The 15,276-nt window shown below is 34.3% G+C and overlaps 1 protein-coding gene across 11 annotated transcripts in view; it reads left to right on the forward strand.

Annotated features, from left to right (window-relative positions):
* Nucleotides 1-15,276, forward strand: part of LOC100114531 (actin-related protein 1) — a 256,774-nt gene that overhangs the window by 126,656 nt on the left and 114,842 nt on the right. For all 11 annotated transcript variants that reach the window (XR_004345109.1, XR_004345108.1, XM_032601236.1 and 8 more), the window contains 2 exons: nucleotides 13,892-14,218; nucleotides 14,307-14,616. Coding sequence is in view for 9 of the 11 variants with exons in the window: in XM_032601236.1 (XP_032457127.1) it covers nucleotides 13,892-14,218; nucleotides 14,307-14,616 (637 nt within the window). In the remaining 2 variants the exon portion in view is untranslated. The remainder of the gene's footprint in view (nucleotides 1-13,891; nucleotides 14,219-14,306; nucleotides 14,617-15,276) is intronic.

Consider the following 15,276-nt stretch of genomic DNA (forward strand, 5'->3'; position numbering starts at 1 on the left):
AAACTCTTTTTGTACGCTTGTTGTGTACCCATCTATCACATTTGTTGCATTTTACTTTGTCCTTTATTTCTCTTTTGTAGCAATATGAACAAACATTTTTCATCGACTCTTTTTGCATCATGCGAAAATGAGCAATCTCTAAGCAATACTTACCTGAATAAACAAATTAAGAAGGTTTTTCGTTTTTAGCCAATACATCCATATAATACATGATAAAAATATCACAATTATAACTGTCTTTTTGTTTTGGAAATTGGATACTTGATTCTCCGATTTTCCACTGTATTTTACACAAATTATTTTCTGATTCTGAATTGCATTGATTAAAAAAAAAAACAGAAAAGCTTTAATGGCTTAATTTCCTCAGTCAAGGCCTAGTGGATCAAAATGCTCAATTGTTTAAACATCAATATTAAGCTTTAGATGGCACCAATGCTTTTCATAGGAGTAATAAATACCTTTCCTTTAAATTCAAAGTGGATGTTGTACATCTTCCACGTTTTTGGATGTTCTCCATCAGCCTGCGTGGTAACTATGAAATTTGTTTGATTGGTTGGAAAAAATATGTTTTTTCCACTGTAACGGTTAAACTTTCCCCAAGAGACTGGATAGTCAGTCGGTTCCAGGATCTTGATAGGGGAAAGGAGCAAAAAAGAATCTGTTTTTATATTCTTAACAATAACAAAATATATTTCTTAGTTAAACAATAGCATTTGGAATCAGTTGTTAAATACCGGCTGAAACAGAAATCAATTATGCGTCTCGTCAAAAATACTTCGCCTTTACAAGTGGAATTGTTTAAACTAACGCGGTTAACAATTTACAAGAATATATACGCGATTTTGTTAAAATAATGATTGGGTGTACGCGGCTGCGGTGTATCGGTTCGGTGGCGGTATGACGGGTCGGTGTCGGATTTTGAGGTTAGGAATTCATTCGGTACGGTGTAGTCGTGAGCGCACGGCTACGCCAATCCGAATGTGTCGTGTAACAACGATTTTGACTGCTCTGTGTGCGCACAGTAATGGCCGGAATAGTGTCACGGTGTTTTGAGGTTATCCCTCGGATTTGTGGAGTTGTGAGCGCACGGATTCACAAGTCTTCGTCGCTCGTCTCGTTCTTCTCTTTATCCTGTGTGCACACAGAGATAAAGCGAGTCGTGAGATGTCGGCATAAGGCTGGCTTTGGAGGTTAGGAATTAACCTTTGTTTCACCAGGACGTGAGTGCACGACCGGGCGAATCGCCGGCGGAACTATTGTTACTCCCTTAACTCTGTGGGCTCACAGTGACAGAGGGACGCAGCAATATGTCGGAATGTAGGTTAGGATTTTACGGCGGCACCTGGTATCGCCCACGTGTGCTCACGTAGACGAGGCTCGGTGTCATTCGGATGTTCCGGGTTGCCTCGTGTGCTCACGATGGCAATTCGGAGTATCGAGTTTCGGTTCGTCTACCAAATCGTCACGTGAGCTCACTGAGATGATTTCGTCGGCGTAGGTCTATCTCTCGCTTTTCCTTGTAGTAACGTGTACGCACGATACTACCCGGAGTGGAGCACGAGTAGAACTGCCCGATGCGCCGCGCAATCCGCCTTATAAAGGCGCGCGGCGCGGATGTGTATAGGTGCGTTCACGGCGCACCGCGTGCGCCGCTGAGTCACTCGCCGGCTGCCGCGCTGCGCGCTCGTGCGGTCTTGCTCTGCGGATGTTGCGCGCTCGCTGCGCATGCCGCGTCTATTGCGGCCACCTTCACACGTATTTACATTTGCGATACTCGTGTCTCGTCACACCACTGAGTATTTGACTTAGCAATCATGTAACTATTGATTACTGATCCATCTACATACGTCTTTGATTTCAACGATTGAAATTTAGGAAATGATTCAATATGATCTTTTTCTTTAAAAAACTCATCTCTTACTTGTACTTATACAGAGCTAGCGTTTATATCATATTTAAATTGTCTTGAGTCGAACAACAATTTCACAACAAGGTTATCTACACTATATTAAAATTTTATATTTGGTCAATTTTGTAAAAACCCTCCAAAACTCGTAAAAAAAATTAAATCCACTTTACGGTAGAAATGTTCTTTAAACCTAAATCATTCAGGTTACCAAAAAAAAGATAAAAGTATTAAATTTCAATTAGTTTTTAGCAGTAAAAGAACTTGAAAAATGTCCGTCCGTCTGGATTTTTTTTTTGCATTTATTCCACAAAACTTTATGTATTTTATTAGCAAAATACTATTTAATGATATAGACAGGTACTTATAATAAAAATATACATTCCTACCAAAATACATTTTCAAGATTTGGTCCAGGTAGATCGGAAGCTGTGAAAACAATAAAAAAAAATTATACTTGGTCTACTTTGTAAAACCATTCAAAACTCGTATAAAAAAAATTATCTATCTTACGGTAGATATGTTCTTTGAACGTAAATCACTCAAGTTATCAAAAAAAATGTCAAATGTATCAAATTTTAATTAGTTTTTAGCAACCCTGGTAGAATCGGTAACCCATTTAATGACCAGTTCTTAAAATAGAATCTAAGAACTAGGCAGTTTTATTTGCCATTTCTTAGGCATAATGTAACGCTTTCTCTCCAACTTAATGGGCAGTTCTTGGATTTAATCTGCTTACCTTGTTCTTAAGTATAAATTGCCCATTATAGTTAGTCGAATAACACAGCTGGGTTACACGTGTTTATCACAGTTTGAGGTTATAATTGGAAAATGTGTATCTAGTAGACTTGGATTCGAGTGTTTAGTTTAAAGAAAAGTATAAAATAATTTTTTGCATCAGAAAAAATTCTGTCTGCCCGAAGACTTGAACCCACACCCTGCACGAGGCCACATAAGTACGGCCGTGCGCCTTAGCCGACTGAGCCACGCAGACGTTGTTCCACGTAAGCCCTACGAGCTTCGCCATATGTTTGAATTATTCAAATTATTCAGCTTACACCTAAATATTAATAATTTTATATTTTACATCCGAAAAATTAATTGATTTATTGATATTTTCATGAAATATAATTCTCAGCCATAAAAATGCCCAAGATATCACCACTTTTAGGAAATTTTAAATGTCCAGTATTTTCACATTTTACTTAGCCAGTTTTTGCCTTTACGGCCATTTTAAATGGGTGATTTTCTACCGGGGAATAATAGAACTAAAAAAATCTCCGTCTGTCCGTCCGTCCAGATTTTTTTTTGCATTTATTCCACAAAACTTAATGTATTTTATAAATAAAAAACTATTTAATGGTATATATGATGAATGACAGGTACATATGATGAAAATATACATTTCTACTAAAAAACATTTCCAAGAATTGGTCCAGGTAGTTTGGAAGCTGTGAATAATGTATTTTTGCAGATTTGGCCTGGATAGAAGGTATTCTGCAAATAGTTATTTGTGCATGTGCGATTTTTATTATTGAGCTATGTGTTTGTGAATATGAAATGACGATTGCTATATGTATTCATGCATATCACAAGGTGTAATCTGCAGATTTGATTTTGATAAAAGGTATTCTTTATCTAGTTGATTGTGCAGGTTTGCTCTTTTGCTTCCTCCGAAGAGGAAGCTTTGCAATAGTAAAATTTTCAGTTTCGCTGAAACTTCGTAGAAACGCATTTGGAGGTGTTTGGAGTACGAATCATGCGTTTTTAGAAAATGTCCGTGCGGATGGCTGTGTGTGTGTACGTACGTACGTAATAAAATTTGGCATACATATATGTTTTCTGATTCTGAATTTGAAAAATTTTTTTTTTGATTCTGACCATTTTGCGGCCATATTATAGCCATTTTTCGATTTTTGAAAAAATATTTTTGCTTTTTTTTGATAATATGATCTATACAATATATTTAACAATAGTGTATTTAAAACAGCATAAAATTGCCTACTTTTTCCTGGAAGATTTTCCAGATAGACTGTTCCGTTCAATTTTTATGATAAAAAAGGTGATTTAAAAAAAAAAATTAATATCTCCAAAACTTAATCGTCAAACGTTTTGAAAAAACTTATGACAATAAAAAACAATAATATCTATTTGCTGTAAAACTTTTAAACCGTTTTGATGACTAGTCTTCAAGCTAAAAATCGAAAACTAAAAAAAATTTTTTCTATATCGTACGATTACGGGAGTAAAAGGGCTTTAATTAAGTTGAAATTTTGGAAAAATATCAATCTTTTGATCACCTTGGCTAGCTTCTTGTTGCAGCTTATAAACATGTTCAGTTTAAAAGATATCAGGATTCAAATTCTTTGTCTCTCACCCTGTATGTATACCCTGTATAACTGAAAATTACTATTTTTGTTAAACCTTATAACTCGCTAACTAATGTTCAGAATGTTTTTTTACAAAAATTATATGATTCGATATTGTGACAAGTGCTCCTTATGTTAAATAATTAAGATTGAAAGTATTTTAAAAATCATTAATATACTGTATATTTAAATAATATGTTATCTATTTGAACTATACATTTTGTTGGAGGAAGCTACGTGCCAAAGAATTGGCAGCGGATTTTCAAAGCTATGTGTTTGTAAATTTAAAATGACGAATTCTGTATGGTTGCATGCATATTACGAGATGAAATCTTCGAATTTAGTCGAGATAAAAGGGATGCTGCAAACAATTATTTATACATGAGTTTATCAGTAGGGAAAGATGAATTAATATTTAACAATAGAAATTTTCTTAAATAAACCGTAACTTATAATCAACTAGATGCTTTCAACATATATTACAATAAATTATATACTTAATGTATTACTAGCAGGGTTACCCCACTCCTAACGTCGCTCAGTTGATTAGGTATATATATTTATAGCTCTGAATAACATTGAAAAGTAATAGGATTATAATAATAACTATAAAAAGATAAAAGGTTACGCTATTAAAAATTTCAATGAATTTTCAATAACAAAATTGAATGCCATGTTCGATTTCGATTTCAATGCATCAGTAATTATAGAGAATGATTTAGATAGCATGAGTGAAATATGTGAATTCTGTAATGCTAAACATTTCAAATTTGAAATATTTAAAAAATATTTAAAATATATAAAACATTTTTGGAAAATTTATTGCATATACTTATGTTATTGAGTTTAAGAAAAAAACTTTACCACATATGCACTTGTTGGCTTTTATTTATAAAAATTATAAACTGGACAATGCAGATGATGTTGACAAACTTATAAGTGCAGAAATACCTGATGAAATGAATTATGCAAGGTTACATAATATCGTTAGGCAATCAGTGATACATAGCTCTTGTGGTAAAAATAACTTAAATTTACCATGTATGGATAGCAAAACAAAAATGTACCAAAAACTTTCTAAAATAGTTTAATTAGCAAACTACTTTTAATAATACTAGATATCTCCTTTATCGACGAGGTAATAATTGAAAACAAATTCGTTTCAATTAAAGCAATATAGCTGATAATCGATTTGTAGTTCGATACAATCCGTATTTATTGTTGAAACGTAATTGTCATATTAATATTAAAGTATGTTCTAATTCACTTATGAACTATTCAATGTGTCAAATATTTATTTAAATATTGTTATAAGGGGCATGATTGTGCATTTATAAAAATGAGTCATGGTAATAATAAAAACGAATGTGAAGAAAAAATGTTCAACTACGATGAAATAAAACAATATTTAAATACAAGATATGTTAGCCCCCCAGAAGCCATGTATCGTCTACTACAATATGCAATGTACGTTTAATCACACGTAATTTATCGATTAGCTGTACATTTGAAAGATGAAGAATTTGTATTCTTTAAAGAAGGATAAGAAAAAGAGTTGATTAATAAAAACTTAAACACAACTTTGACTGCATGGTTTAAACTAAATGCAAACGATCCGCAAGCTAAACAGTACTTGTATGTTGATATATCATATTTTTACGTTTCCAATGAAAAAACAAAGAAATAGAAACCAAGAAAAAGAATTTGGAAGCCAATTATAAGTAGAATGTACTTTGTAAATCCAAAGGATCGTGAAAGACATTTTTAAAGTTAATAATAATAACATGTAAAAGGAGATCAATCTTATGAAGATTTAAAATCATTTGAAAATGTTACATACTCAACATTTTATGAAGTAGTTGTAGCTAGAAAATTAATAACCACCGATGAATAATGGAACGAATGCTTGTAAGAAGCAAACAAAGTTAAATTTCCTAAAGCTCCGTGTGACTTGTTTGGTTATATATGCGTATTTTTAATATTTTAACGTTTTTATCAATTATCCATGATCATCCCTATTGATAAATCTCAAATGAGGTCTCTACTATTAGGTATACTGCTCTATTAGGTTTACTTTTAAAATACTCTTATAAAGTTTGTTATAATTGAAAATTATTTTCTAAAGAGTAAAACCGTATTTAAAAATAGATGCATTGAAACATTCTAAGCAATTTTTCGATTTTGAAATATTAGACATGAAAATTACAGGTGAGAAACTCATAGTGATTTTACAATCAATAAAGTGTCATTCTTTTATTGACAACTGTTATTATTGAACGTTATTTTCCGTTGCATTTTACGCACATTATATCGAAATATATTTGAAATACTGTCTTATTTAATAATTTAGATAAGTATTAAATAAAATAATAATAAAATTAATTGATCTTTATGTAAGTATATAAAATATGATTTTGTATAAAATTACATAATTTTCCATACTAATATTGATCCTTAGTGGAACAAAAATTCTGCACATAACAGTTTCCATCTGAAGATTTTAGACTAAAACAGAAGATAACTCAAAAAAAAAAAACAGAAATTTTTAGCAGAAGACTGTCGGAATTGAGACAAGAACAGCAGTTATTTACAGGTATTATTTTTTTTCTTTTCTTTCAGTTTTTTTTTAGTTTACTGCGGATGGTAAAAATAAAAAGTTAAGAAAAATGTGTAAAAATCCGAAGATAGCTGTTTTGATTGGGAAAAAACTAGTGAATGTAGAACAACAAGAAAACTCTAGCAAACTAAATAAAACTTAAGACAACAGAAGATTACTGTTGTCTGAAAAGAGTTTGAAAACAATTTTTTAAATTCAAAATTTATTACTATTTTATTCTATAATTTTAAAACTAGTCCTGTGTACTAGTAGCTATAACTACTTTTATCGAAGGTTGGCTGTATTGAATATATTCGTTTATACTTGACGGTAATTAATTCTCGTGGAACGTTTTTGAAATCGTGCTTTTAATTGGTTAGAATTTATTAATCTGGCAATTTGATTAGAGCATTTCAAAAACGTTCCACAAGAATTAACTATCATTGAGTGTACATCTAATTTAATAGTATATTTAAGAATGACACGTCAAATAGTTAAAAATCATTACAATTAATTTGTAAATCGCAAGCGAAGCGAGCGTTTTTTGCTAGTCATTATTATTAATATTGACTTTGTCTTGTAATACCTTTTTCAACACTTCAACATTCGTTGATCGTTTTGATTTAATCGGAACATCTGTGTCAAGTTCATTTGTTTTAATTCTTCTAAAGCATCTATTCTGAATTTTGTGGCTCCATTAATTAAAGGTAGATGTAATAAAATGAATCAATTTAATGATACTGGCTAATTAAAACAATATTCTCTCTATTCTCATGATATGCTAATAGCATTCTGACGCAGTTGACGTGGAAACCTTATTTGGTTCAAACTCATATAATCTGTGCATCACATTTGATGCTAAAGATTTACTCTTCATTTTGATTCCATTTGTAACGGAGTATGGTTTTGCAAGGGATATAACGTTAAACAATAGGATCGCGTTCCCTCGTTGCAGCGGAAAACTCCTCGACGCCCGCGATATACCCTCGTTGCATGCAGCTATCATAGCTGCTTTGTGTTGTCTACACGCTGCCTGATGCGTTCACGGCTGCTCAACTGCGTTAGCTAAATTCAGATAACGCCCGCGAAGGCGGCGGTAATCGCAGGAAGGAATCAGGATCGGAATCGAGCGAAAAAGGTGAATAAATAACGAAAGACTGACGTAAAATAATCAGTCTAGGTTATATTCAAAAAGCGCGAAATAAACGTGAATTTACAAAATAAAAGTAATACGCGAGTCGTCAACAACTTTGCGACTCGCCGCGACGCCGAAACATTCGTATTCGTATACGCGTCTATCGCGAGAAGGTCGCGCGCGCAATATCACCCTCGCATAGGTGCACACACACATGCATTCGGTACCAGACACTGCGTGCTCATAAACTTTATCTCTCTCTTGAGTACAGAACGGCTGACCCTGGATACGCTCGTTGCAGTTGCACTGCTCGACAGGGTAGGCAGGACAGGACTCCGCGCTGGCACACACACACACACACGCACTTCGAATTGCTGGGCACAGTACACGGTAACGATCACTCGAGTGAAGTCGCGTGTTTACAGTTTAAGAGCCGAGAGCTATCTGAGCGCGCACCTGAAGGATTAGCCCGCGCGTTTGCTCTCTCTCTCTCTCTCTCTCTCTCTCTCTCTCTCTTTCTCTCTCTCTCTCTCTCTCTCTCTTTCTCTCTCTCTCTTTTCTATTGCCGAATTCATACTTGTTTTTCATCGCGCGCGCGAGTCTACGCTGTTTCGTCGTGGCGCAGCGGTACTCATCCGTGACAACCGTGAATTCTTGACAGAGAACGCAGCTCGGTTTGTTATTACAATCACTTGCATTATATCCTTCGACTCCACAATTGTAACAGTGGCTACTTTGATCCAGTGTTACTGTGCAGTTTTTGCCGATATGTCCAAATCCTAGACATTTATAGCAGCGAAGTGGACGTGCATTTCGCTTTATCTCTCGTATTCTGCATACTACTCAGCCAATCCTGATTTTCTGCTTTGCGATCATATGCTGAGCTATTTTTGATGGCATTTAAATGACCGCCGTCTGCGTATCGCCATATGCCTTGCGCACAGACATTACTGCTGTTTCCTCCACTGCATTTAAGCCACTATCTTGAAACTTCCTCCGTAGCGCTTCCACGATGTCCTCCCTAGTGGTTAGAACGTCAAGATCCTTTACTTCAAAGACCTCTACATCTTGTAGGGTTCTTACAGTGACACCCTCTTATAGCACTTCTTGCACCTATTTACGATATCCCCTAGCATCTTCAGTTTTGGGTCTGCTTTCATCTTTCGCAAGATATCAGCGTAGGACTTCCTTTCGGTAGCTTTTATGGTTAGAGCCTTTGGTCGGGTTGGTCTTGCCCTTGGCGGCTTAGATTCACTAGTGCCTTTCTGATCTACAATACCATTGTTAATCTTATCGTCTTCTTTTTCCTTTTTCTTCTTTTTCTTTCTTGTTTCCACCCTCTGCTAGGGTGGTAATGTTGCTGTTGTGCGCAGTGGGCACTGAGTAATGCTGGAAGTCGTCGCTAGTGGCGCACTCTAGCTATGCTTCGGCATCTTGTCCTCTTCTTTTCTTTTCTTATTGGCCTCGTTCTGTGTAGGAGACCGTTTCTTCCTCTTCCTTGGCGTTTCTATCTCCCGTTTTTCTTCTGAGGTCAGCGTGGTCCGTGAGCTATTTGACATCATCAGTCTAAAGCTAGACTTGCCTTGCTCGACGCTTCTCTTACGATGATGAGCCGTTTCCAGAAAGACATGACCTTCCTCAAGTCATCCTTAACACTCTTGTGAATGTTTTTGGCTGGACCTACTACAGCATCCATCTTGTCCAGATGGTTCTGAATCTTGTCCATCAACTCTTCTTCTGCACGATCTGCTGTCTGAATTTTAGACCATACCTCGTGCATTACCCTATTTATGACCCCATCAAATCCTGATGCGTCACTTGAGGCTAATCTTCCTTTGAGGGCCGAGTGACCCACCTCTATAACCTCCTGTCTTGTTTGAATTAATTGGCTCCCCCCAACATCCATGGAGCCTGCGTCGGCTACCGGGGCTTTCACCCAATACGAACCAACGTCGGGAGTAGGCTGTAAAGCTTGACCCGCTTGGGGCAGTATTATAATTAACTCACTGTCTATGATCGATTTATATTCGGGGTTTCTTCCCCTATCCTGTATCCTAGGAAGGAGCCCTTTAACAAGATGCTGTCATCCGGGCCAAATGAGAGCCTTGGTTATTTTAACGAGGTTGCTACTCCTCCTCCTCCTCCTTCCCCACCTCTTGTGTGGTGGGCCCCGGGCTTGGGACCAACGTAGCGGAGTTATGTACGTATGTATGTATGTATGTATGTATGTATGTATGTATGTACGTATATATCTATGTACGTATTTGCTTACTAAATTTTGTCCTCATTGTAACTCTGGAATGGATTGATATAATAAGCTAAAATTTTGCTCTTATTTGCGCCGTAACTTGAAATTGATTAAATTTTAGTGTCAAATGACATGAAGACAAGTATACTGCTAATTCAGTTAGCAGCGGTTTTTACATTTTGTTGACGCATTTATTATAAAGATTTTTTATTCTTCAGATTTTATTTTTTTCTAATGAAGTTATTGAGAAAGTTAATTTAAGTAAATTGTCTGATATATACCTTAAAGAGAATATAATGATCTATCTTTTTACCAATGAACGTAAAATAAACGATATTTTTCCAAAATAAACGATAATACAAATTCTCCGCGTTTACGTTTTAAATAACTTTCAAGATATATTGGTTAAGCTTTAACTGTCCGCTACACTTAGATTTCTTAAATATTACAGTTATAATTTCCAGACTGTAAATGTGTAAGGATCATATCCAAATATCCTTTCGGACGAAACCAAATAGCACGTCGACCAAAGGGAAAAAAGCCACAGGGCCGATGACATCCACCCAAAGGGCCGAAGCTGATAGCAACACACACACGTCAGCACCAAACGGCCAACTACCGAAACACCACAGCAGTCTCAATGGTCGGACCGCCTGGTCGGTAATAGGCCGTAAGGACCGCGCGGGGCCCGTATATAAGCACGCGGGCAATTCAAACGATCAGTTTAAACGTAATCGCTCTAGTGAACAGAGCTCATATAGCATTCTGTCTTATAACGCTACAACTTGCTCATTGTCCGCAGAGCAATTTGCGCTCCGCTCCGTAACTAATTATAAAAAATAATTAATAAAACAAATTTGTTAATATAATTAATCATAGAGTACTCCCGTTAATTACCCTGCTCCTGTATCTCTATATTCAGAATATCTAGTCCGTATGTGCTTTATTATACGACAGTGTTTTCCCTTTTGTACATAACAAAAGGGTGGTGACCGTAACAAGCGTACAAAAGACCTAAGCAAGGCAAATTCAACACCTGTGCTCACATGGGAGCACAGAACATAACCATTGCCTGCTTACAAATGCTATAGCAAACACCGCATTCATAAGAATTAGTTTGATACTGTTCTTTTTCAAAAGATATGCGTAAATTATCTTTACATGGAAACAGCCTATTAATAAAAATTTTATGATCATCATCAAGACATTTTTTGATAATATTATCAAAAATTAGAAAATAAGATTTTAACAAAACTTGAATTTTATCAATATTGCAATATATATTTTAACCGAGCGACATTAGGAACAGTTTTTTAATATGTAATTTATATTAAATACTCAATACTTTATTTCCCATTTTAATCCCATCAATTATTTCTGCATAAATAGAATATTGCAACATTGTATTAACTTTTAATTTTGTCCCGTTTACAAAATCCATCATTTGAATTTTTATTTTGTAATAATATAACAATTGCTCCTTCTTTTAATTTTAATTTATGTGGTAGAAGGCTATTTGGTGTTAGTGAATTTATAAAATCAAATGGTAAATCAGTTCTTAAATTTTTGTTGTTATCATTAAGCGTTGAATCTATACTAATATATTCTTTAACTCCACCATCCATTTTTAATAGAATTTCGTTATTAATACTTTGTACATCTGTATTTTTTAGAGATAAAATTACTCTTTCATTAATATTTTGTTTATTAAAGCTACTACCATAAATTTTATCAATAATATTTTTAGTGCATAAAATTTCTTTTGGTATTTCAACTACTTCGTTGATACTTTCAAAATTAGTTGGAAATATTCTATCACCAACATTTAAAAGCTATTTGTAATTTTAATTATAATTTACTAAAAATCAAATGCACAATATAATTTTCTTATAAAATACAATTCAAATGAAATATTTGTTCAGTAATAGATAAATAAAAATTAAGAATTCATTTTTATTATAATGTATATACAATCTTTTGAGTTTGCTAAATATTATAACTAATATAATATGATAAAATTAAAATCATCAAAATTTATTAAAACATTTCCAATCCGTGCTACAACGCACCCCAAGGACACATATGTAATTTCTATTATTTTTATAAAAAAACTAATTTCGAATATAATACTTTTATAAAATTGATATTATGATAAAATTAATCAAATTAATTATACAAATAGTTAAAAATTTTAATACATTTTCTTTGTATTTACTATAGTAAAGAAGTTTAGGATTGAAATACAACGATCAGAATAGTCTTTGATTATTATATATTGAAAAAGTTATAAATTAATCTACTTTTTAATTTTATAATAACTTTTGAATATTACATTTAATTTCAAAATATCAATTTTGATATTACGAGCGAGCGAGTCTTTTGGCTAGTCTCTTCGAGGCTAGATGATTTTTACTCTATTATAAATTGCTCGCAGTTGTGGTACTCTATTTCAAATCGTTTAAAATGAGAAAATCCAGTGAAAACTGAAAATGTTGGTTTCGGAGGCATTTTTGAAGAATGTTTCCCTATTTCAAATAGCTCGCATCTTTTGAAAGGGACGGTCAATTTCGAAATTTTTTTTTTTAATTCAAGATTTCGGGCTAAACTGTACAGTAATGCTGGAAAAAATAATGTTTGCTTGGCTAGGTAATAAATTACTCGAGGCGCAATAAAGGCTATTTTTCGGTAATTAGTAATTGGCCCGTAAATTTTTGTTGGCATAATTTGGATGTGCTACCCATTTTTTACATATTGTATGTCCGAACGCAGGTTACAAACTTTGTCAATTAAAGTCGGGGACTTTAACTTAAGACGGAGACTGTTTTTTATGTGCTTGGGGTTCGTGTGCACAGATCAAAATAATTAGATTTAATTCGTCCATAAGGTTGAATTCGATTCGCTTAATGTTAAAAGTTTTCATAATATATGCAAAGGCAATGAAAAATAAGTAATTTTGATTTTTTGAGAATTTTAACGCACATTTATGCCTTATCAAGTCGTATTTCAATATCGCGCATTACTGTCACTACAAAATTTATAGAAGTAAAATCGCGTCGAAATAGGTCCTCGTCGGAGAGGCGGCCAAGATAGGGTCTTCTTGGAGCGGCTAGCGAGAAAGGGCCGTGTCGGAGGGGCGCCCGAGAGAGGGCCTTCTGCCTGGGAGCCGTCGATATACACTGTTACGGATGAAAAAGAGACGAGTCGGATCTTAGAGGCTGTGCTCTGACTACTGAGCTAGCGTTTATAAGCACTCGTAGTGCTAAGAGCATACAAACAGAAAAATAACGAATATTGCTTTAATCAAAGTAAAGTATAAAAGCTTAAATTCAAACAAAATTGTTAAAAATGCTCGATTTGGTTAAATGTTGCCGGCAATTGAAAATGTTGAAAAATCATAATCTTAGAAACATAGCAAGAGATATAGTAAGGACATACACTTTTAAGCTTGGTAAAGCCACTTATGTATATATGTATTTTTTTTATATTGTTATTTTTTCTGCTAATGTCTAATTTATGTTTATTTTTCAAACAATAATACAATAGATTGTTGTTTTTATATTAACTTTTTTTTAGTGTAACTAATACAATTAGTAATATTATAATCATCAAAATTAACAGATAAATAATATTTTTTAAGCATTGGAAGACCTAAACATACTCGAGTAATGGCTGGTGCATTAGAGGGAGATATCTTTGTTGGACCCGTAGCTGAAGAACATCGTGGATTATTATCCCTTCGATATCCGATGGAGCATGGTATAGTCAACGATTGGAACGATATGGAACGCATATGGTCTTATGTTTATAGCAAAGATCAATTGTCTACATTTAGCGAAGAACATCCGGTACTATTAACGGAAGCTCCTTTAAATCCGTGGAAAAATCGTGAAAAGGCGGCTGAATTATTTTTTGAATCTTTTAACGTTCCAGCTCTTTTCGTTTCAGTTCAGGCAGTCCTAAGTTTGTAAGTATATTTTAATCGACATAAGCTATATCTATATAAGCTATTACAATAATAAAATTATGATCTTGAAATGATGCATTTTTTATAGATACGCGACCGGAAGAACTACAGGTGTAGTATTAGATTCTGGCGATGGTGTAACTCATGCTGTACCAATTTATGAGGGATTCGCTATGCCGCATAGCATAATAAGAATAGATATAGCTGGCAGAGACGTAACAAAATATCTCAAATTACTGTTAAAAAAAGAAGGTATCAACCTAAGTACAACTGCTGAATTTGAAATTGTTAAGACCATAAAAGAAAGAGCCTGTTATTTAGCAAGTAATCCTCAAAAAGAAGAATCTGTAGATGCAGAAAAATTTTTGTTTAGTTTGCCTGATGGACATCACGTAGAGGTAATATCTTATTTTAACTCTAGTACCATAAAATATTATCAAAACCAAGCTGAAAAACTCTAAAAATAAGTAAAATTTTTCTGTTTCCATATAACTTGAGTAATCATAAAAAGAAGTGCTCTCCCCTGTCCTTAGTCCTCTACTCCTCTTCCCATTCCTCTTACATCTTCTGATACTCTACATAATTATTTTTAGATACAACCACGGTACGGAAGTACTTTATAGTTATGTAAGCTACTTCCGTAAAAAATGGGCATTTTGACAATTAAATCCTGTAATGATGGTATTGAATCTGAAGTAAAGTGCTGTAATATCAAGAAATATACTCAAAAACGAAAAATTTTATTTCAAGAAAAAATCTCGGAAAAAAACCTTTAGAATCTATTTTTTTTTATCAAAAATGTAAACTATGTTGATGTTCCTACATCTGCACCGGCAGCAGAAGCTCACCCTGTGTGGCTTTCCACTGACAAGTTGGAAACCTGCCGATTTTCTGGGCAGTGATGATCGCGAATGTTTCTCGGGTCATACGAGACGAAAGGTCTCGGTTCCACTGGTTCTGCTTCTCGTCGGAGTTTAGCGAAGTCCTCCTCGGTGATCCTGATTTTTGGCTGTGATTGCAGATCTTGCCCCGACGACGTTGACGGCCGGTCGACGGGG

Source organism: Nasonia vitripennis, assembly GCF_009193385.2.
Source record: "Nasonia vitripennis strain AsymCx chromosome 1 unlocalized genomic scaffold, Nvit_psr_1.1 chr1_random0003, whole genome shotgun sequence".
NCBI classification, from domain to species: domain Eukaryota; kingdom Metazoa; phylum Arthropoda; class Insecta; order Hymenoptera; family Pteromalidae; genus Nasonia; species Nasonia vitripennis.